Source organism: Perca fluviatilis, chromosome 15 (genome assembly GCF_010015445.1).
Source record: "Perca fluviatilis chromosome 15, GENO_Pfluv_1.0, whole genome shotgun sequence".
Classification (NCBI taxonomy): domain Eukaryota; kingdom Metazoa; phylum Chordata; class Actinopteri; order Perciformes; family Percidae; genus Perca; species Perca fluviatilis.
The window spans coordinates 17,242,296-17,266,658 of NC_053126.1; the positions used below are offsets into that span (position 1 = coordinate 17,242,296).

At 39.0% G+C, this 24,363-nt stretch overlaps 1 protein-coding gene across 1 annotated transcript in view; it reads right to left on the reverse strand.

The window, feature by feature from the left end:
- Positions 1 to 23,004, reverse strand: part of baiap3 (BAI1 associated protein 3) — a 38,167-nt gene extending 15,163 nt beyond the window's left edge. Inside the window, exons 1-7 of the mRNA XM_039825940.1 lie at positions 22,705 to 23,004; positions 13,150 to 13,292; positions 3,344 to 3,431; positions 2,222 to 2,305; positions 1,941 to 2,048; positions 1,700 to 1,759; positions 580 to 646 (exon numbers count right to left, since the gene is read on the reverse strand). Coding sequence (XP_039681874.1) covers positions 580 to 646; positions 1,700 to 1,759; positions 1,941 to 2,048; positions 2,222 to 2,305; positions 3,344 to 3,431; positions 13,150 to 13,283 — 541 coding nt within the window. The 5' untranslated portion in view covers positions 13,284 to 13,292; positions 22,705 to 23,004. The remainder of the gene's footprint in view (positions 1 to 579; positions 647 to 1,699; positions 1,760 to 1,940; positions 2,049 to 2,221; positions 2,306 to 3,343; positions 3,432 to 13,149; positions 13,293 to 22,704) is intronic.
- Between the last annotated feature and the right edge of the window lie 1,359 nt (positions 23,005 to 24,363).

Consider the following 24,363-nt stretch of genomic DNA (forward strand, 5'->3'; position numbering starts at 1 on the left):
TTGGCTGTGGATGGGGGACGTGACAAAAACTTGCAGCCATTTTGGACAGACAGAAATAATACAGGAAGTTCTATACTTGCGAGGCCTTTTTAATCAGTCTTTTATATATTTAATCAGGTACAAGTTATTCAAATGTCATTGATTTGGTTGATGTGATGATGTATGTCTGGCTTTTTGACGCGCTGGGATTGAGAATGTGTTAATAGGACACATACATACCTGTGTATTGTGTATTATATACTGTACATAGTGGATATGCATGTAATTGTTTTTATAGAAAGGTCATGTAAGTATCATGGCCACCCAAACCTTATTGCCATCTCACATTAAAATAAATACTATTCAAATACCACCCCCCATTATGCAGCTATCAAATAATTACATGCATACTGTACATACATTGAGAGATGAAAATAAGAAGGTATGCATACAAGATAGTCACACCAATGATGTTGGATGTTAGACTCAATTAGAATATGGGACTCAACATTTATAGAGATTTTATTTTATCTGTATCTGAAATGTTACGCTATAGAGAAAGTATACATGTAGAGGTATCTAATGCTCGAGAGGTCTCACCATTAGCATCCTTGGCCATGAGACTCTTTGCTTTCATGACAGAAACTCTCAAGGAAAAACTGGCCCGCTGTGAAAAAAGGAAATTTACTGCCTGTAAGAAACTGTAAATGTGATAAATCAAGGGCATGCATTGAATACGTTACAATGCTCCTGTATCTCCATTTAAATAAATGTCAGCATGCAATGTAGAGTAAGAATAAGAAAAATGAATTCCTGATTGCTTAATGAGATATTTTATATATACTAGCTATGTGAGTCACAACCTAGAACAACTCAATGTTCCACCAGAGGCAAAATAACTGTCGTGAATATTTAAATGGAAAAATATTTTCACTTTGGTCACAACATTTCCAGCAGTCTATCATAATGGCTAACACTTCTTAACAGACATATTTGAAAGGTATCTGGCAGTCAAGTAAACAACACACAATCATACAGAATGGGACTTTCAGGTGTTACAATTCTTACATCTCTCTACTCTCCAGGGACATCATATCAGTGGGCTCCAACTGTTTCTCTCCCAGCCATGCTTTAAGCTCATTTCTTTCGAACTGTGCAAACTATGAGTATGAGAAAATACCAGGAAATACACTAAAATACCAACTGTGACTGCACAACTGAGGAGTTAGTGATGCTTTTAAATCTGCCACTGAGTTCACATAGTTCACATAAGTGCATTCTATTATCTATTTTATTAACTTAACAAGGTAATGACTTAAATAACTGTACCAGAGGTTTTACATGTTTTAGCACATTTACCACAAGTCAAATACTGTTGCAAACCATGTTGTATGTTAAATCTTTTTTTCTTTTGTTCCAGGTCCCAATTGGTTTCGATTTACTTCTGTATTACACAATATGACAATATATTAGGATATTCTTTACGTTTTTAGATTTTCATCCCAAAATCACTGTAATGGAACCAAAGTCTGCCTGGAACACGACAGAAAAAATAGATAAAACTCTAAAATTGTACAGCATTCATTAAAAAATAGAAACTACTGCAGTGTAAACTCTTCCCTAAGACAACTGATGTCAGCTGTCACTGCCACAGTGTGTCTGAATAATATTGTTATGGCAACATTTGAATGGACTGTGGCTCATGAACAAATTGTCTCACCTTCGATTCTTGAACTTTTTGGAGAATGATGTCATGTTCCTCTTCGCCCATATCAAATGCCTTGGATGGTCAGACAGTAAGAAATAAAGCTGAATAAATATTCTAGAAACACTTGATTTCTTGTTACAATAGGATAGATAGATAAATAAAAGAATAGACAGATAGATAGATAGATAGATAAATAGATAGATAGATAGATAGATAGAAAGATAGATAGATAGATAGATAGATTAATAAACACCTTTAGCAGGTAAGCAAACAGCTCTTCGTCACTTGTCACATGTTCAGATGAAGGTACTCCCACCCGGTTGACCACCGTGTACACAGCTTCCTCATAAAGCAGGTCCAGCTACATGAAAACACACTCCACTTAATAACAACCCTTCCAAAATAAAAGCTCATGTTCCTCTGCTTTCATGCTTTCTGCTCTGCTGCACATCGAAACCAGGGAGAGTTCTGTTATTGTGACTTTTAAAATGTAATCCCTGCTGAAATACGATGAAAACAGAGAAGCTGACGCACCTCTGTCCTTCTGCTTCTGTCAGGGATAAAGGCCTGGTCCACATGCTCTTGGGGCGGCGGCACTGTGCAGGCCCCTCTTTGGCACTGTTAGGGGTCAGAAACAGTTCAGCCAAAACAAAACCTGCCTTTCTAATGAGAACTGGAGAGAGGGGAAGCTGAGGTCGCAGTTAAGATATTATTGACAGTAGCCTCTCAATCATCTCTTGGAAGTGTGGTAGTTTAGTCCAGTGGTTCCTTATTTAAGGTCGGGCCCCCTCCAAAGAGCCACAAGCTAAATCTGGGTGGTCTTGAGATGATTAATGGGGTAGGAAAGAATAATAAATAACAAATGTGTATTCATTTTTTGGAGAAAAGAAATTCTAATCTTTGCTTTTGTGAAATAATGGAATTCTTTCTATACCACATTGGGTCTCAAATTTGGTTTTAAGCTTTTGCAATATATTGTATTGTATAAGCTTACTTTTTTTTGGCATTTAATGCCTTTATTTCATAATGATAGTGGAGGGAGACAGGAAATGAGGAAATAAACTAATGGAATGCATCCTAACCTTTTGGCTATTAGGTTGCCCTATCATGTGGTTATTATGTGAAATATTAATCTGAAAAGTAATTGGTCACTGTAGCGGTCAAATAAATGTAGTGGAGTAAAAACTTCAGGAAATATTTTTCCTGAATGAACCATGTAGAGTATATTTCCACCACTACTGCACCAAACAAAATCAGAAGACTGACTTCAAATTTACACATCCACAAAAATGATATTATGTTTTAACAATTCTAACATGTATAGTGGATGTTCCTTATCTTTTGATGATGAATATTCATGTGTTGCCTCTTTTTTAAACTCTTGTCTAACAGAAATTTGGAAATGAAGACATCAATTGTTCTCAGCAAAGATCTTAATACAGCATCATTGCCTTATTAGCATTGGCAGCAGGAGGAGCTGGACATAGCCATCGACAGCAGCTTGTCATGGCTGAGCTTCCAGTCTTCTGAGCACCCAACTCAACCCGGCCCTTCTGTCTCTACAAGTCATACTGGTGCTGAGGCCTACTCGCTACAGTACATGAACGCGTTTCAAGGATGTAACAGATGGAAAGGTGAAAGTTGGGTGGGGGTTACCTCAGCCTGGGCAGCCCGCAGCATGTTCTCCTGCTTCTGAAGGATGGCATTCACACGCTCAAAGAACTCCAAGCTCTCCTCGGAAATCCTGCCAAGAAGAGGAAGCAGATTGACAAATCATTTCTAAAAAAAAAGGTGAAATACTTGGAAAATATACTTTCATTTATGAAAAACAAAAAAACGTGACATGCATGTTGTGTCATGGTAAACAGATGCATCATCTCATCAGTCTAACAGAATATTTCTGGATCGCAGTTAAAAAACAAAGTGGGGTTCAGTGACATTGATGTCTGCATCCTGTTTACAGACACTTTGGAGAAGTGTCTGTCAATAACTATCTGTTTCCTTTTATATGTCGAACTACTGGACTCCAATGCCTGCAGTTCAGCTCCTTATTAGCTATCAAGCACCTTCTTATCTCATGCACTGAAAAAAGCAAAGCAGGTCTAGACCAAAGCTCTAAGCAATCCCACATGCCTGCACTCTGTGTGAACCTTGTTAATCTACTATGATGAGCAGGGCTGTGCGCAAAATGCAAATGATGTTTTCTGTTTCCTCCAGGTGTGAGTGAATCCCCGGACTCTCTCTGGTCCCAGTTGTCATGGTGATACAGGCAAATTCAGGGAGGGAGTAGCTGACTGAACACATTGGGAATCCCCCCCACCACCTTCACCACCACCACCACCACCACCTCTCATCCCTCCCAAATCTCACACTGGGTGTCTTCATCCTGGCCTGTATGGATATCACCTGGGAAGGCAGCAGCTCGGATGTGAGCTGTAGCAGAACCGTCTGGATCAGCCATGCCGTCTGCCTAGAACTCCTCACCCCCACAGCTCCCACACCTCCCAGCTTCTGTCTCCTTCCTCATCTCTTAGCCAACGCCGTCACATTATACAGAGGAGCCGTCCACAGAGGCCCTGTCATGCTCCTTTATTAGCGTCATCACAGCAGGCGTGTGGCAGCCCATCCCAGCCCCCACTGGCTCTTGCCAGGGTGGGGGAGCGGATGGCAAACCCCTGAGGTAATTGATGAGAACTAATGGCAGTCATGCTGACAGAGTTGGTCAGGTTTCCACTGGCGTCAAACGCAGCAAAACTTGAAAGGTGGATGTATTCTGTTAAAGGATGGAGTTTAATGTTTAATTTGTTAGCATTAAAACTATTTTGCAACAAAGGCATGCCTTTATATTTTTGCCTCACTGGTGCGTTTGTTGATTTTTCCAAATACTGATCAAAATCTGAGTTGCTATTCTGATCTGAAACCCCTCAGTCAGTGTTTGAAAGCTTGAAGCCACAAGTTGAGTCTACATCTGTCATATCTGTGAATGCCTCCACAAACAAAGCCTGTTCCGCTTACAAGAGAAGGGAGGCTTTGTTTTTTGGAGCTTAAGGTTTTCATTTGCACATGTAGTAGAAATAAGCTTCATTTGATTGTAATACTTGTGTTACGAGCCACGCAATTCTCTCCACATCAGTTGTCAATCGTCCAGAGCATCCTTCTTATCCAGAAATCTGTCCCATCTTTTATCAGTCAGATTGAGGATTTGTCCAGACAGTCTGGTAGCTTTTGTTTCAAGCTTTGAGATGATGTGCTCATGAGCAGAAATAATGCCCAAATGATGAAAATCCAGTCAATCCTGATTTGATACATCTAAAAAAAATATGATGCCAATCTCTTTTAACCTTTATCTCTCATGCACTCATGCACACACACACACAAAATAACAAACGGAGTTGATGTTGCTAGGAAACAGGTCCTTTTATTGTCATTTTATGTCATTTGTTTTCAGAATTCATTTAATTATGTTTTCATGATTGGAGAGTAAATCAGAAGGAAAACATGAATACAAACATGAAACTTCTATCTGCAAGAATATGTGTTTAAACGTGACTAATTGTGAGTGTGAAGGTGACATCAACCCTTCACTTCAAACTTCAGTTGAATATGGCAGTGTACGTAGTAATTCACAGTGCAGACATGTTGTCTGCAGCATGAAAGGCAATGTGACGTCTGTATGCATTCTAATCAAATAAGCAATTATTTAATGTGATTGATCACGGTTGTCGGTGCATAATGTCAGCCTGCAGCTCCTATCATTACATAGGATCTACATGACAAGGATCCCCTCCTCAATACTATACATTAGACTGTTTGTTTTAGTCTAATTACACATTTGTTTAAGCAACAAAACATTACAGGTGAAAAGAACCTAATGTGGAGATACGATTGCAGAATTTCTTCATTCGACAACTTGTGAAACAAACAGCAGTCTCGAACTACTGACAGACATAACAGAAGCTTAGTGGGAAAATATTTTCAACTTGGGTCTTCTTGGGTTCTTCACAATGGTGATTAATAGTTTTCACTTCCTCAACGTGCAGGAACACGACACATTTATAAAACAGGCAAAGGGCAACTCCAACAGGAAGCTCTTACATGATCCCTGACTGCAAGAATGGCTGAACAGTGGACTTCTGATATATGTTCCTCGTGTTTTATTTATCAGACAATATTAGGTGTGGGGGAAAAACAATTAATATTTCCGTGGCAATATTGTATCGATACACAGGTGCCAAGTATCGATCTATTATTATATATGTGTTGGTCAGTTTGTCTGCTTGACAATCCCATTTTGCAGCAATAAAATTGAAGTGAGATGAACAAACAGAGATATGTGCAATATGTTTAAAATTGTAATATCGAATCGTGACATAAGTATCGTGATGATATTGTGTCGCGAGGCCTCTGGTGATTCCCACCCCTAGACAATACTGTACTGTACAGTATAGTTATGCTATAACTTAAAAGGGTGAAAGAATGATTATATAGGGTATTTCACACTGTTCCTTAAGGTCTCCTAATGGGGTATGTAACATTGGTTGGGCTGAAAATGGCCTGGTTGATATTTTATTGGCCCTTATGCATGTGTTTGGCCCTATTTGTAACAAGAGCTTTTCTTCCAAATATGGTATGCTCATGAATATTTAGATGAGCTGCACGCTGATTGGTTGAGCGAATCCCCATACACACACATTAGAGATGAGACAGCAGGTCTCATATAGAGCTCAACAGTCCCGCCCACAGCGGGTTCCGAAAGTAAAAATACAATGCAATTTCTCCATTGACAAATTGGAGTATAAGCCATAAAATGGTAACCGTCGATGGTAGAATTAAAACCAGCATGCCGACGTGACTAAGCGATTCTATATGCTCATATAGACACCAAAAATCATGAGGCACCCACCTTGTTTTGAGATAAACGTCTTTTATTTGCGATGTCTTGGATAAGTACTTCATTACCCACAATCCTGAACAATCCCACAGTGATTGCTCTGATTGGTGGAACTCATGCTGTCGAGGAGAGGGAGCTGCCTGCACGAGCCGTCACGAGGATTTACGACACTGCACGAATCACGATGTGTTCCAAGCTTCTGCCGTTAGCCTCCGCCGGGAAGCTAACGTTAGTTTAGCTAAGAGCTAATTCGGCTAACCGCTAGCTGACAGCTTGATTCAGTCTAAAATAACGGTAACTCAAACGAAAGCAGGCTACAGCTGATGTAAAAGCCGTTATATATTATTATTATTATTATTATTATTATTATTATTATTATTATTAACAGTTATTTTCAGGTTTCATTTTGAGAGTCTTTTAAAATTATTACATAGCGGTTAGCCCAATTATCTGTTAGCTAAACTAATGTAGCTTCCTTTATTCAGTGGCGCGCGGTGGTTTACGGGATGAGTAGTTCCTTCGCTCTGAAATGACGACATGTACACAGTCTTGTACCTTTGACTTTTTTAGGATTTTCTGTACGTTTTTTCACTCGAAATGGTACGTTGTATGCATATAAGTCACGTACCATCTGGTTAGCCTAAGGCATGATCTAAAACTCTTCATATACAGATTTTTCCAGACGTCAATGGGAGAAATGAATGGGAAATTTACTTCCGGAACCCAAGGTCTCTCAGAGGAGGGGCGGGACTGTTGAGCTCTATTCCAGACACTGCAATGTTTCATTACCAAATTCACTTCTGAGACTTTTTTATGCGAGAAATCAACTATATAAAGCTCAAATATGGGCCGTTTTATGAAAATTGATGGCTAATTGCAAATTTGGTAAGACGTGTCAGACTTTAGGAGCTCCACACAGTCTGACGAGAAAGCAGCAGCCTGTTGGGCTCCATACCAAGGGCAAAGTCACCCTTTGTGGATACTGCGCTGCCGGGGCTCCGCAGCCGGCTGCCGGCATAACTATAATATATTTACAGTTTGAATTTCATACCCGGCACTTATATTACAGGTTCCCCAAGGTCTTACAAAGCTTAGCTAACACTTGTCCGATTTCAATTTAATGCATTTTTGTGAATTTCAGAGGTCTCGTTAGGAGGAGGCTAGCAAGCTCTCATTGATGGACTCCAGCTCATCGCGGCTCTATCAATGAGACTCGCGGACAAGAGGCGTTTATTTCCCCGATCGTTTGTTTAAATAACTCAACACACATATCCATTATAAGATTAACTAGAACCTGCGGTAAGAGATTGCGGATGTAACAAGCTCGCTGACCGCGCTCTCAGTCACTCACCGGCCATTTAGCAGGAAGAGGGGAGGGAGAACAGCAAGCTGCAGGCCCTGGAGCTCTGTCAGGGCAGCGGCGTTTGGTAGTCCAGTCACCCAGAAAGGGTGAGTTTGCGCGGGTATTGAGCACTGCGGGCTGCCCTCCGTGATGGAGCTCAATCTAGCTCACAGCAGGTCGGGGTCTGTGAAGGAGGACGGGTAGACCGGCGATGTAGCAACCCAGGCAGCACCGGCTGCTGAACTCCGACACGCAGTCCGACAAAATTTGCAATTAGCCATCAATTTTCATAAAACGGCCCATATTTGAGCTCTACATAGTTGATTTCTCGCATAAAAAAGTTTCAGAAGTGAATTTTGTAATGGAATAGCAGAGATCTGCGCGACCTAGATTCAGAAGACTACCTGATCTCAGGTCAGTTGTGTAGCCTATGTAGATGTTGGGGCGTGACAAAGAGAGAGACTAGAGCCAAATGAGGAGGAGCCGCTGAGTTGACGTCATCTAGGCGGCTTGTTGAGATTTGCCCATTTTCAGAGGCAGTTTCAAATTGTGAGATTTGCAGAGGAAAGAGGTGTCATTGGGATTTTGAGGTTCTATGTATGTCCTATTTACCCATCAAACTGTCATTTTTAAACTATGACAAGGTCAAATCGGTTTTGCATTCTATCACCCCTTTAAGTATTGCTGAGCTAAAGAAATGACTCCTGGATACATCTAACAGTATTAGGTCATATCATAAAAATAGTAGTATTGTATTATTTGAAAAGACCAAAACCAACAATGAACTGATCCCGCTAACAACAAGTATTGCCTGTGTAGCCTCAGATTTCTTATTCTTCTGTGCCACTGAGCTCCCATTGTTGTCCAAAAACTATTAAAAACTCTTCAATGAGCCACACTGTTGAATGTCCCTTCAATACAATTAACACATGCACTATAGTTTATTTAAAGTGAATCACACATACACCATTCTTGTGCCTTAAATTCACACTTATAGGCAATGGGTCACTAGATAAATCCAAGGGGGCGAGAGAGGATTAATTGGAAAGGGAAAAACACAAAGCAGAGCAATCTTTTCTTGAACTTTTCTGTGATCTGTGTGTTTTTTGTAAAATATGTTTTACCTCTTCAAACCTCTAACAATTGTTTAAATGACAGAATCTGAGACGTTTAGAGGGAAAAAAAAAAAAATCACACTTTAGTGCAGTGTTTCTCAACGGGGGCGGTACCGCCCCCCAGGGGGCGTTCAGAAGATGATGGGGGGCGTTGGAAGCAATATTTTGGAAAGGGGGGGCGCTGAGGTGCCCTTGGGGGGGGCGTTTGTTTGAAAGCTAGTTTAAACCAAAGATTCACAATAACAATACATGTTTACACTTAAACTACTTGCAAAAAACTGTTTTCTGCAACATTAAAACCTGCCAGTTCACGGCACTGCAAATGGACGAGACGGTGTATCATTGTTTGGCGCAGCTCCGTGCTGCCTTCATGGAAACGGGACGTCAGAGCATCGTCTTAAATGAGCTCCGTATTTCAGTGTGAAGCTGCGTTCAGAAAAAAATAGCAATCGCCGCAGGGTGGTGCGACGTCCTGTTGTATTCTTTATTATTATTATTAAATTATAGTCACCTTCTAAAGGTGCTGAGGTTCACACCATGCAGCAGGCCTTTTGATAATACCTAATTATAGTTTGAATGTTACATATCTAGTAGTTCTGATTGGCTGCTGTTATTTAATTTGAATGTCAAATGGTTGCATTTAAAAAAAAAAAAACGTAAATATTGCTATTCACATGGCTTTTTTGATACCTGGGAAACTAATACATGTGTTGTTTGTTATTCAATGATTTGATTTATTGATTATTTTTTATAACAATAGTAACAACAATAATAGGCCTATATTAGGGCGTAATCATTAATATTCGGGGCAATTAGCTTACATAATATTTGATGGGGGGGCGTTAGGGACCTGGATAATGGATAGGGGGGCGCTGGCACAAAAAAGGTTGAGAACCACTGCTTTAGTGGAACCCCTCAAAAGGCATAGACATCTGAAACCTGTGATGAGGTGTAGTAGACTGCTTTATTTGAAGGGGTCAAATGCCAAAAAAGATTTGGAGCCTCTGCACAAGAGCACCAAAGGCCTATTAATCCTCGGCTAAAAATAGTCCCTAACAAATACACTGTTTACTCCGGTTTGATTAACTACAGTGCACAGCAGTTTTAGGATATCGCTGAGCCTTTAGAAAATTTAAATTATAGTATTGGTTTTAAAGATTTGTATATATAGAAACAAATGGGCTTGGGGCTGATTGCCACACACAAGCTAGGGAGATCAGGAAAATATTGAGTTGGTCTTGGTGTTTTAATGAGATTAAGTGACAATAAAAACAGAGACTAACACCAGCCTTATCCTTTAAATTTATATCTGTCATTAATAATTACTGTAATTGCCTGCACATTAGGGTTTTCTGTTTAATGTCATTCTAAATTGATTGTGTTATTCTGCATCAATTAAAAAATGAGAATGACACTGCAGCAAGCTCACAATTCAAAACAGAGTGAAAGCAAGTGTGAAATATGAAGTCCACCGCTGTTGACAGATGGAAAAGAACAGTGAAATACGCAAACAATAATAAACCAAAATATACATTTTAAATATAAATCCCTGTGTGCTATAGAACGCCTGGTGATCTCCAGGCGTCTCATGCATTTCCATAGACTGAACAACTGGCTCTCATAGGAGGTAAAAAAATAATTTGCTCAACTGAATTAAAAAGTTCACCTCCAACGTGCGGGTCTCTGCTATGAAAGCTCAGCTCTGACAGCCGACTGTACTACTGGGTCAACAACTGTGGACCTTGCCGCACAAAACTAACCGGCCTCATTTGCAAATTCTCAATTAAAGTGAGAGAGCAGGCAGGCCAGCAGCAGTCTGAATGGATAACAAAGATCAACAGCCTGCCTCTAATGACGAGCGCTCAGGGTATGTGCACAGCTGAGACTCAGTGGGAAGGATGTAGCACCAGGGAGCTGGCATGGGAAAGGGTGAGATACTGACAGTTTGAATCAGTCTTTAATGAAGAACACAAATAGGATCCTATTGGAGCAGATTTACATTAAATTGCATTAAGAATATAATTAAAAATTCTAAAAATCAATAAAATATACTGGGACAGGACCAAGAATGTGCATTAAGTAACAAACATTCATGGAAAATGGTCAATCATTAGTCCTTCAAATTCAAAATTGATCCAAGAAATCCAACAAAGCATCTGAGGTTATCTTCCACGTTAAAAATAGACCTCGTCGTCAGTACAAGTATTAAGTTCACACAGCAGCAGCCTGTGTTTAGGTTGCTATAGAAACCTCATGTTACTTTTGGCTTCAGATTAAGCTTCAAAACAAGACTGAACAAAAAAAAAACAGATGAATGATATTAACTGTGCCACTTTATTTTATGCTACGAGGCGGACAACTCCACAAGAAAACCTTTAAAAAAGAAAAGAAAAACTAATAAACCTTGACAGAGATCAGACAAGATCAAATCCACTAATCCTGTTTATTCTCCCCCAAGATCTCAGCGCTGTCAAGCTAATGGTAACATATGACATTAATCAATACATTACAAGGGAAACCTAAAAAGCCTACAGACAATAACAAAAGAATAAAACAAAAAAATACATATAAATATACAAATATACATATTACATATCCACATATACATACACACACATATAGTACATCCATACAGTATTTACATAAAAACACATAATAAATAATAAAAACACATAAATCATGGGCCGTGGTCAAACAGTGAGCAGCTCCTGAAGAAGTGGTGTTGAATTTTACATTAATGACAAAAAAAAAAACCTACAATAAAATAAGAGAAGTGGCGTTTGCTAAGAGTAACATCTAGACTAAATCAAACGCTGTACATTTATTATAATAAAATACTAATATAGTAGTAATAATTGTGTTTTATACAGTTTATCTAACATCTTCATATTCCTGAGATCTATTTTAATATCTGGATGGCATGTTTGAAAGATGAAAAGTACATTTGTCTAGTGTTTCTTGGTTAACTGATTAATAGTTACGTCTTTCAAATAAATAGCAATTTCCAATGCCTAAAGTATTGATTCTTTTGTCCAACCAACAGTGCAAAACCCAAAAAATATTTAATTTACTAGAACTTAGGACAAGGAAAAGTAATAAATCCTCACATTTGGGACGGTGCAAACAGCAACACACACACACACACACACACACACACACACACACACACACACACACACACACACACACACACACACACACACACACACACACACACACACACACACACACACACACACACACACACACACACACACACAGATATCTTTATGACCCAAGCAAAAGCAGTGGTGTGCCGTACTATGGCGCACTCACATGTTGAAGGAGACTAATGGACATCAGAACCATGTGGTGTAAACTGATACACAATAAAACAGTAGCATTTGTGATGCCCTCCAAGCCTGACTGTGCATGTAATAGTGTGGTTGATGTGTCCTTGGGGGACAGACAGCTTGTGTGTTTCCTGCTCACAGCGAGTTACAACTCTGGAATAAATGTCAAATGCATTAAAACATTCTGTTGACAAGAAATAATGACCTGTGGCTTCAGCTGGACAGCCAGGCAAAAAAAAAATAGAATGACAATGAGCTTGTGCCGCCGTCTTTGAAAGGATGTCATCTTCCTGAGCTACACTGAATGCAATTTAATTTTCTCTTATAGACTCTTATTATGGGAGCTTTTATTTGTCCAAAGCGCCACCAATCAAGAAAATAATAACTTTAGCTAGAAACAGTAATATATTCACAAGCAGCCTGGCTCCTGCTGCTTAAAATCAAGCGGACGCTTAATTTGTGTCTGACAGCAATGCAAAGAAAAGCAGAGAGTGCATCACAACTTTACTTTTAATATCATAAGTTCAGGCAGAGCTTCTGCCACTCAACGTGCCCGGAAGGATTTCATTACATCTCTACATTTTCATTAGTTAAACTCTGAATGACAAGTAAAAAAAATTCATGAAAATGAATTCTGAAATCCCAGTAAAATTATTAGTAACATGTTAAACAAAACACCACCAAAATTCTACCAAAGCCATATCCATGAAAAACAATCATAATAACCGGAATCCAGCTACAGTGCTTGCAGTAGCGTGTGTGTTTGCACACCAGGGACTCACCTGCGAGGTAAGGGCTCAGGACTGTGCGTGAGGGGGCTGCTGGCGGTGGGTGGCGGCTCCCTTCGGCTCCTAAGCGACTGGCTCCTCTGCACCTGCCTCAGCATACTACTCTTCAGGTCCAGCAACGTCGTCATGATCTTTCACTGCCAGAGCACACACAAAGAGCAAACATCAAGACGCTGTCACTCTGGCAAAACCCATGATTGGCAGCATTTGTGTAATGCAGAAGTGAGTCAAAATACATTTAATTTCAGCTGTGGGATCATATTTATCAAACCGGTTGTTTCTGGAAATACAGTTGGCCCAGGGGATTCTTTTAGTCTAATCAGCTGCATAATCACCCCCCTTTTGCTCTTTTAACATAATTACACTCTTCCTCAGCAGAAGGTGTGTTCTATTTCTGTCTGAGCCTGACTGATGCCGCGGGTGTGCAATTTACCTTCCACCTTTTGGTCTGGTCAGTTCAGAGTCAATCAACCTTTATTTTTGGGATCACACTTTGTGCAAGATATGCAAATCAAGAAGCCTTGCAGTGCTGAGAGCCACAGGAACCGCATCACAGCAATGTCATAAAAGCTGTCGTATCACTCAAATTAAAACAGCAAGGAAATAGAGCTAAGTAAAAGCTATGTTTAGAAATGATTCCCTTGGATGTCTTAATCATAGACCTGTAGCATCTGCATGGCAAAACCTAAGAGGATCTAATAACTAGACCTAGAATATGTTGCAAAAACAGCTCAGTCAAAGCCAGATGATGTGAAAACAGAGAATATTAAGATTGTACTGAGGGTCAACAAAATAGGAGCTTGTAGGGTGTGTACTGTAATGTGGGTTCGATGGTGTTTTAAGCCCCCACCGTTGACGTCAAGGCAGTGCTGCGACCGTCAACTTCAAGGCACCTAACCCTAACCCTAAGGCCGGCTACACACTGGTTGCGTGGCCTGAGCGTGGCGTTTCTGTTGTGTGTCAGCTGCGTGGATTTTTCTGTCTTTACAAACCAGAAACGTGTCTGACGTGGCGCTCCTGCTGCTAGCCTTGTCTGTACAAATGTATGTTTCCCATTGATAAAATGAAATACCATGTTAAACATAAATATATACTGATTTGATAACAGCAAAGACAACGTCAGCAGTATTGATGGCAAAATAGGCTACAGAAGATTTCGTTCTGTATTTACAGGTGCAATATTAGAAAATCTATTTTTTTTTTTTATTACATTTATATCTGCATTTATATCAAAACCTAGAGACTTTCAAACATCAACATGTCTTTTATTAATATGTATTTGTGTCAAAATGACATATAAACCTCTTTTCCTATTCTATTTTGCCTGGAAACGCTTCAAACACGTTTGCGTGTCGTGTGAAAAATAGACGTTGGTTCTATTTCTAGCATGCATGAGTTTTCGGCACGGCTCGAGCCGCGCCTGAGAAGTGCGTGTCACGCAGGCAGTGTGTAAGCTCTAACCGGTTAACATGGGAGCCGAAATATAAATGGACACGCCACGCAGCTGACACGCTCACGCGACGCATCCAGTGTGTAACCGGCCTAACCCTAGTGCCTTCCATGCAGCGCTGCCTGGAAGATGACGTTGGGGGCTTAAAACACCAAACACCGTAATGTGGGCGTTACAGAGAAGTAGTCTAATAATAAAGCACATTCAGTAATAATTCCTGTACCTACCTGTACAGCAAAAGTATTATAATCTATAATAAAAGTGAATTAACTAGTTATTGTATATTTTACTCTTTAATCATCTTTGCAATCAGTGGCAGTTAAATGTTGATTGTGTGCACTAAGTAAGTAATATAATTAACTTTCACAACAGGAACCTTCTATCAGGGGTTGCTAGCATTTAAGCTTAGCATAGCATAAAGACAGGATACAACCAGTTCAGTGTCCAATACTGAACTGGTTGTTTTTAGTAACCACATTACTTGTTCATTAGTGAGCATTATAGGTGCTGAACCAGGAGGTGGATTTCCTTAGGAGAGAGCAGAGCTAGCTGTTTCCAGTCTTAATGCTAACCTAAGTTAGCCTGCTGCTGGCTGTAGCTTCATATTTATCAATATACTATACAAGTATATATGATCTTCTCATCTAACTCAAAGCATATAAGTGTATATCACAAAAGTAAATATCTTGTGCCCTTTGACCAATCATTGCATTATGTGGACAAAAAATATATCAAAGGAAACCACTGCTAATAAAAAACAAAGACAATTTTAACGTTTAAAAAAATGTATTAATCCACCTAGGTCTAAAATTCGGCATAATTAATGTTGACTAACAAATGATCGATTCCTAATAGCATTAACCAGAATTATTAAAATAGAAAGCAATTTAGGATAATATTGGACCACAGGCATTCTATTTAATAAACAAATACGATATAAAATCAGTTTTCTTTTTTTTTCTTTTTACAAATGGCAGCTTTTCACTTTGATAAGGTTCAATAGACACAAGAATGTTATCCAAGCATTTATAGAAAAAGGTATACTTGGTTGTTGTGACTGTGAAATATGAATTTAGAAAAATTGATTCTATCTGGAGACCTCAGTGAGATTGGCACTGTGTTGCTAAGCAATTTGCTGAGAAAGAGTGAGTCTTTCTCGGAGCCATTTGCTATAAAGTGAACTCTCATTTTGGCTTCATGGCGTCTTTAAAGTATAACTGCATTATATGACTTCATAATAATATTGTGCACCGTCAGTGACCCCCGCAGTAGAAAAGCTAAAGAATAAAATAAATTGTTCTGTTTAGGGATATTTAATGAAACTGTGCACGTCTTTATTTACCCTAAGTAGAAAGGTAAGACTTTTTTTTTTTATTAAAAGCAGACTTTACAGTTTATTTGCAATAGCAACAGCAAATTGCTTTTATATCAGCTCGATTTATCCTCTTAACAATGACCAAAGCGGAGTCTGAAGGCACAGGAATTCAAAATATATACTGTCTGTAAATAAGGTATTCTATGTGATTAACTCAACCACATATGTAATTGGCATTAATATTATTAAGTGTAAGCCCCTTTCTGACTTTTTTTATCAAAAGTCAGAAACTAAACTTCATCACGTTCCTTCAGTATATCTACCCACTATTATTAGGAGTTAATCCTTTCAATCTCAAGAGAAGGTTGGGCGTCTGTAAATACCCGGTTCAATGTTGAAGTCGGTCACTAAACCCTCACATTCAGAATACATGTATTGGCTGCCATATTCTCAAAGTAAAACTTAACATTTGCATTACAACAAAACTGTTTACAGTGCAGGCAATATTTAATTTCATTATCCATTTCAAGTCAAAAAAGCATGAAGTTTATCTGACTGCACGATCATTAATTGCATAAAATGTCAAGAGTTCCTACAGAAAAACACTCAGGGATGCTCACACATCTGCCTAGCAACTGAGGAAGAGAATGAAGCGTATTGTCAAATCAAAGAGTCTCCTTAACAGCATCCAATCGCTTTTGTCCCTGCTTGACCAATTTACTGTTGCAGGTTAACGGCGATGGAGCTTTGGCAACGCTGGCTCCACCTGGAGTCTTTTGAGAGCTTCCTACAGTCAGCTTGCTGATGAGCAACAGCGAAGAAAGAAGAGATTCAAATAAAGGAATGACAAGGACACAAGAGAGAGGCTTTGATTGATGGAAAAGTAGTTTCAGAAGACACAGACAGTCAGACATTCTTTTCAATAGTTGACAGCTGATGTCTGTACATCTGTGTGAAAAAGAACCAATTAACCACAGTTGCTGTGAGCTTGTTTAGATTTTTCTACCAACAAAAAACACACAACAGTCACCATTATTAACAAATAGAGGACAATTAGCTCAGTGTGCCTGTGAAAGGAGAATTTGAGAGGATACTGCACTATTTACAACCAAGCTTGATTTTTTTCTTTTTTTCTTTTTGGGATGGCACTGTTGAAGCTTGCCTGTTTTGAATTGCTGCCTTACACCAAATGGATCTAGAAAATAAAACATATTTGCATGTAAGACTGCCGTCATTCGGTGCTCCAGGACAATTGCACAGAGAGCAGCGTGCAGTCAGCTTTCAAGCTCGGAGTAAGCCAGAAATTTGTGATACAAGCTGCACCATAGGCTGAGCCAAAGGACAGTATGCTATCGATCCAGGAGGCTGACACCTGTTATCCACTTGGAGCATCCACATTTTCCTCCATTAGACTGAAGTGTCTGTGCTTCTTCTCTGTCAGACATCATCAATGTGTCATTTCCAAGTGAGAAACTGTCGGAATTTCCTCTTGTTCTACTTTACATAGTCATTTCATATATTTTCTAAACTGTGCGATGAATAAAAAGGTGTAAACTTACTTTTTTCAATCAAAAGGTGGTGGATGTATAAACATTCAGCTTGCCAACTACTTGCCAACATATCTTGAGGTATTGATTCAGGATGTATTTAAGCGGCTGTAGCTGCCTCATGCATGATGGATTTATTCCTGTGTGCTTTTTGAATGTCACTGCTAAATGTCTTGAGAAAGCTCTTGCTGTTGGAGTCTGACTGAATCTGAATTGTTGATACTTTCTGCTATCACTCTCCATTGCAGCTGTACTGGAAATATGTCATAAATAAGAAGGTATAATGGCTATGTTTAGAAATTTATATTTATCAACAGGAATAAGAAACAGAGTGACTGTTTTTACCTCTCACAAAAGGAATATTATATTTGTTAATGCATAATTTTATATATATATATATATATATATATATATATATATATATATATATATATATATATATATATATATATATATATATATATATATATATATATATAATAAATGAAAATAGTTGCTTTGTCATCAGTTTTGTATTTTGTCAGGTTCGTTACCACTTCAATACTTACTCTACTTATTAGATTTTCGTTAGGTCAGAGGAAATAAAAAAAAAATATATATATTTAAAAAAGGAAATATTCTGATAATTATTTATAACAGACAAACAACAGTGTACTAATGCTAAATGTCAAGGAATCACAAAGGGTTACCACATTTTGGTGATGATTTGAATCAGGCAGTTTTATTTTTTGTCTTACTATAGATTTTATGCAATATTACAATACAGGAAAGTCACAATCAGGCCTTAAAGTGATGGTTCGGAGTAATTTCACCCTAGGGTCCTTTGCACCATGACCTCGAGCCAAACACCCCCCCAGAAGCTTTTTTCACCTGGGTCGAACATTGGGAGAGTTAGCGTAGAGTAGCGTTATCAGCTGAATAGCTTAGCGCAGGGGCTAACGGACCCACGTTTGTATCTTGTAAATTACCCCACTAATAATGCCCGAAATGATACCAAACGTCTACAAGTAGTACAAATAGGTTATGCTCTCATAAAACGATTTATTAATTTAACTTTTTTTTTAAACTAAGTGCTGTAGTATAACTAGCAAGAGACAAGTAATAATTGTTGCAAGTGTTCATAAACTTCTGGTGTACTTACAAACTTTCCAATCCATCGTTTTATGAGAGCATAACCTATTTGTACTACTTGTAGACGTTTAGTATCATTTCGGGCATTATTAGTGGGGTCATTTACAAGATACAAACGTGGGTCCGTTAGCCCCTGCGCTAAGCTATTCAGCTGATAACGCTACTCTACGCTAACTCTCCCAATGTTAGACCCAGGTGAAAAAAGCTTCTGGGGGGGGGTGTTTGGCTCGAGGTCATGGTGCAAAGGACCCTAGGGTGAATTACTCCGAACAATCACTTTAAAGGTGCATTTTTGTACGTTTTCTGACCGTCAGAGGCTTTGTAAGGTGAGAAAGTGTTCACTGTTTTACGCTCTTCTTACTGGGTGACTTCTTTTTATAAGTGCTTGCTTTCTTCATGACATCTTTAAAAGGCCGTGCAGCTGAAATACCTGAGGCATGTTTTCTCGCTGTGGTAAACAGGTAAAATATTTCAAACACACCAGCTCAGAAAACACACATATCCAATACATGCAGGCTGGTAAGCACCAACTGTTGACAGCTAACAGGCACCACAGAGCAGCTGTCTCCCAGGTGAACTCATTTCAATTATGGGAGTGGATCTCTCCCAACTGGATAACACTCTGTCACAGCCGTCAACCCATAGTGACAAAACGGGTCGACGTGCCATCGCCGGTGGGGCGCCGGCTGCCAAGGAAACACCATCAAAGCCAAGGAAATGCCTTTCTCGCTACACTGGTGCTGAGCTCCATACCAGGGAAACACTTCCTCTCTCCTGTGAGAGCCAATGAGCCCGGCAGCCAAGGCGCCTTGCTGATAGGGATGGAGTGTCTCTATGGTAACAGCAGAGGAAAGGGAGCTGGTAAATACAGGTAAATGGAATACTACAAAGTCTGAAAATAAGCCCCTTGGTGTGTTCACCTTAACGCAGTAAAACATAAAGGCCATTATATATACAAAGTCACAATCTTCATCCCCTAACACAACTGTGATGGAGATGATTGTACACTGTTCAACCCAACATAGTCAATAAGTCCAGAATCACGGATAATTTTTCAATGTGACTCATGCCTTTGCACATCTCATCTTAACTGCTGTTCACATTGGTTTCCTGTGTGATGTTTTCAAGTCAGACAGCAAGAGAAACTTAGCATGTCAATACAGAAACAAGATTGGCAACGTGTTCGGCACCAGTCGGTTCTTAGCAGCTGTAAACAAACACCTCAAGATTAATCTTCGTACGGTTTTCAGTAACGCACCATCTAAGTCATTAGTCTTTTGTTGTTGAACAATTCTTCAAGTGTCTGTCTGAGCGTGAAAACATCATCCTTTAGTGTTATTGAGTGTTTCAAATGAGGGGGAGACAAAGAGAGCGAGAGAGAGCGAGAGAGAGAGAGAGAGAGAGATTATGATTTTCTACATGTCTTTGTCTTACAATCATTGTAATTAGGAGCATGTATTTAATTAATTACATTCCTCCTGAGTCGCCTAAATGAAAAGGAAATATTAACCGTCTTCCTTTACGATGACATTGACAGTGTGTGTAATTAAATGAAAGATGCAGAGCACATTATAAACTTAATTTAACCACATCAGCCTGAGGGGATGCACATTCAAATCCCAATTGAAAGTAGATTATCCTGTAGCACTGATGTTAAAAAAGCATGACTATCATAACCTTTATGACAAAAGCAAGATCCTCATCATTGGCCATCAATGTTACGGCCCTTGGGGACATGGGCTAAATGGATCCAGCTGCCAGTTATTTGTCAAATCTTTAACAAGCTTTTCAGTTGAATAGAAGTGGAAAAGTGTGGAAATCACGGTGATCTATACCGTATACACCTGTAGATAACACAATCTATAATCCAGCAAGCCTGAAGAAACACACAGGCTGGATGCTGCTATTCCCAAAAGATCCCAGCGTCTAGGTTGTCAAGGCACAAGATGACAGGCACTTTGGCTTGGAAATTGATTGCAAGAGAAAATCCAAGGAATTGATGGTTGTGAACTATTGTAAAGGGCATCTGCACCACAGCCAGAAATCACTGACAGCCACGCACAAAATATAAAACCTAAACAATAGCACAAATCCTTGCTTATTGTACCACATATAATACATCCTTTGTCACCCCGAAAAACACTCAATCCAGCAATTAACACTGCTGTCAAAAATAGCAGCCGTTGAGTCTTTATGCAGAAAAAATAATGCCACATCCATAGTTTACGCAAAAACATCAATCTGCATCTACAAGACGCTGTGCTGCAAACAAGTGTCATGCAACTTCAGCTCACACACTATCATTAATACAGTAAAAATGACTACTATATTTCTGCAGCATTACCATAACCTTTTCTGTGACGTCTCTTTAAATGTGTGGCATAGGGGAATCATTGGGAAAGCTTTTTAATCGACAGTTTTGACCACTGCTTTACTGTATATTAGGAGGAAATGATTAATTACGGACTAATGGAGTCATAATGATTTATCTAAAGTGGCGTTATGACCTGTACCAGCCAGCTTCTTAAGAAGAGAGGAGAAGCCACACATATACGGACGTTCACATTGATTTTGTTCTGCACATGCCAACCACAGCTCCTGTTCTATGAGACTGCAGTTTCACGCAGTTGATGAACAATGAAATGTAATGTAATTGTATTACCCTTGTAATCTGCTGCACTGTGAATATTAAAAGCAAAAGGTAAATTGCAGGCTCATAATTGCTGTTGCTGTCACTGGGGAAAAAGATAATTCTAGCTGAGAGACTTTTTGTGTGTGTGTGTGTGTGTGTGTGTGTGTGTGTGTGTGTGTGTGTGTGTGTGTGTGTGTGTGTGTGTGTGTGTGTGTGTGTGTGTGTGTGTGTGAGTGAGTGAGTGAGTGAGAGAGATCACTCCATGAGCGTCTCCAAAGCGCAACATTGATTTATACACAGTATGAAGCTAAGCAATCTGTCAGCTGGCTTTATTTTCACGACACTTGTTATTTTATTTTCTGGAGACTATAGTAAAGCACATCTTCCAACATGTTGTGAATAATGTTAAATTCCACATTCCATTCTGTGAGAAGTCTGAAGAAAGTCGTTCTCATCCGTTTTATTTGTATTCTAAATTGCAACACTATTTTCCTATCTGTGTGAACAGACCTTGAGACAATCCTTCTGCCCATCCTGACTCTTTTATCTTACTACACGTCATATAAATGAATGGAGACGATTGTTAGAAAATGCGTATATCCTTGTGTGTCTCATTAAACCTTTAGAACATTGTTAAGTGAGCCCTGTTTCGTGTCGCTTTGTTCTCCGAGATCTCGCCACTGCTTTCAGAATCAACTCGCAGGGGTCAAGCCAGTAGATGATAGGATTCGAACCACAAAACAATCCTGATCGGACAGCCTACAAATGTTTCAAAAAGTGCATTTAGAGTAAAATAACATGTTTATCTGTATCTGATGCTGCTCGGTTACACCTGTCTGTGTGTGTGTGTGTGTGTGTGTGTGTCTGTGTGTGTGTGTGTGTGTGTGTTTGTGTGTGTGTTTGTGCTTGATGGGTGTGGGGCGTTTCTATCTTTTGAAATGAGTTATAGATTACATACAGGAAAAGCATTTTCATGAACACACAAAAATGGTAACAATACAACCTTATCCACCTGTCAGGTTTTGGTGAAGCCGACGTTATGTTAACATAACATTTTAGTGAAATGAACTTCCAGAATGTGTGTCTGGCTAAATCTGGTTCTTAATAGTGGACAGAAGGGGAACTTTTGGCCATATGGCGCACAAAGTGTAGCATTTGATCTTTCTTCTCACAAAAAAAAGTGAAACAGCTGATCTGAGCTCACGAGCATCATATATGTGACTCAATACTTATTCCTGCACTGATATTATCTGGGTATCAACAGAACTTTATCCTCCGTCAAAAAGGCTCATTTCTATTTATTTTTCAACTAACATTACAAGGAATGCAGATCAACAGGTGCCAATGAACCAACCTCCCTAACAGTGACATTACGAGTCAGTAAAGCTGATGCATGTTTTTGCTTTAATTAATCTAAACCAAAGAGGTCATCTTCATGCTGTTAAATGATAAAAAAAAAAAAAATCCAGCTCACCTGTGTCTACTGACAGTTTTCCAATGTGAAATGTTTTTGCGTCTGCGTGTGTCAGAGTTCCTGTGAATCAAAGCTCTGAGCACTGCAGCAGCAGAAAGGACGTTGTTTTCTTCTGTGAACGAGGCGCAGTCAACTTCAGTGAAAAAAACGTTGGGATATTTTTCTTGCGATAGACGACAGACACAAGCTCATTTTGTAGTCCTTCGAAATGCTTCCTGAGCTCACGCTCCACCGATGCTCACCCAAATATGGCCATAGGAAGTGCAGCGACACTTTACTGCCCTCGACTACTGTCGGAAATATCGCAATTACGAGTTGACCAAACGACACAAAAAAGGTTGAGGCTAAAGGTGAAAAGGGATTTTTCTTTTTTTTTATAAAGAAAAAATCTGACGTGAAGGGGCGCAGCTGTGTGCACAAATTATTGTTAAAGTCATATTTTAAGATCTAAGTGTAGGCTATTCTTGTGTATAGCCTACTGATTTTATTAAATAGCCGAGCCTCGTTGTAGGCTATAGTTGCCACATAATGAAACAAGTGATTTCACTTGACCTAATGTGATTCATTTTCCATAGTTTGATATTCAATGTATAGCCTTGTTAGGCTACCACTTTTTTTTTTCTTTAAGCCTACATGTTGCCTATGACAACTAGACTTTACAAAAAGTGAAAAGAAATACAAAACAAATGGAATTTGGTGTAAAGATTGTTTTGTCTTTTTTCTACAAACATAAAATAAAAGAATACAAAATACAGCCTAATACATTTTTCACATCTATTACATGCTATAATTACTGAAATGAAACAGCTAAATTAAAAAAATATCATTTTATGATTTATTTTTTCAGAGTTTGACTGATTTTCTTTCTTGAAGTGAAGCAATTTTTCATAAACTGCATTTCTTAGAGTTGAGATTATTTTGTCCATAAACTAAACAATAATTTTTAAATGATATTTATTCATTTGTTGTTTGACATCAGACCATCTTCCATATTGTAATTGTTATTTATTTTATTTTAGAGAAACTGCATTGAAATTTCCCTTATTTCGTCAAAATCACAATAAAGATAGGCTATTTTTCCTCTCTCCATGGTTTGCTCAGTGTAGATAATTACTTCTGACCAAAGGTGCTTGAATGAAATGAAATGAAGGAGGTTATGATGTGCACATGAAGGCATCAGTTGTCTGTTGCTGAGGGATGTCACTGAGAAAAATCCCCTCAGCGACAGAGAGAGCAGGTTTCAGCTGTCAGTCAAACTGAGATTCGCCTACTTTAACTTTGTTTTCCCTAATGAGCTCATCAAGTGCTTTAACACTTTGATAGGATCTAAATGTTAATGGGCTACTCCGGAGACAAGGACGCTATCACAGACTTTGTGCACATTAGGCCCTATGTACAAAAAAACTAAAAAGATTTCCCAGTTTTCACAATCTGTCAATGAAATTGAACGTCCTTACTTCATCTGTCTTATTATCAATGAGCGAAAGCACGATGGCAGACTGGAGAGGAGGCTTTTCAAGTTCTTAATTTGTGTATTTATTAACCAAACCAACACCAAAACATACTCAAACCAAAATACAAAAACAAAATATTAAACTGAGGCAAAATAATAGCAAACAAAACAGCAACCTCAAAGAAAGCCGCCAAGCGTCTTTCACC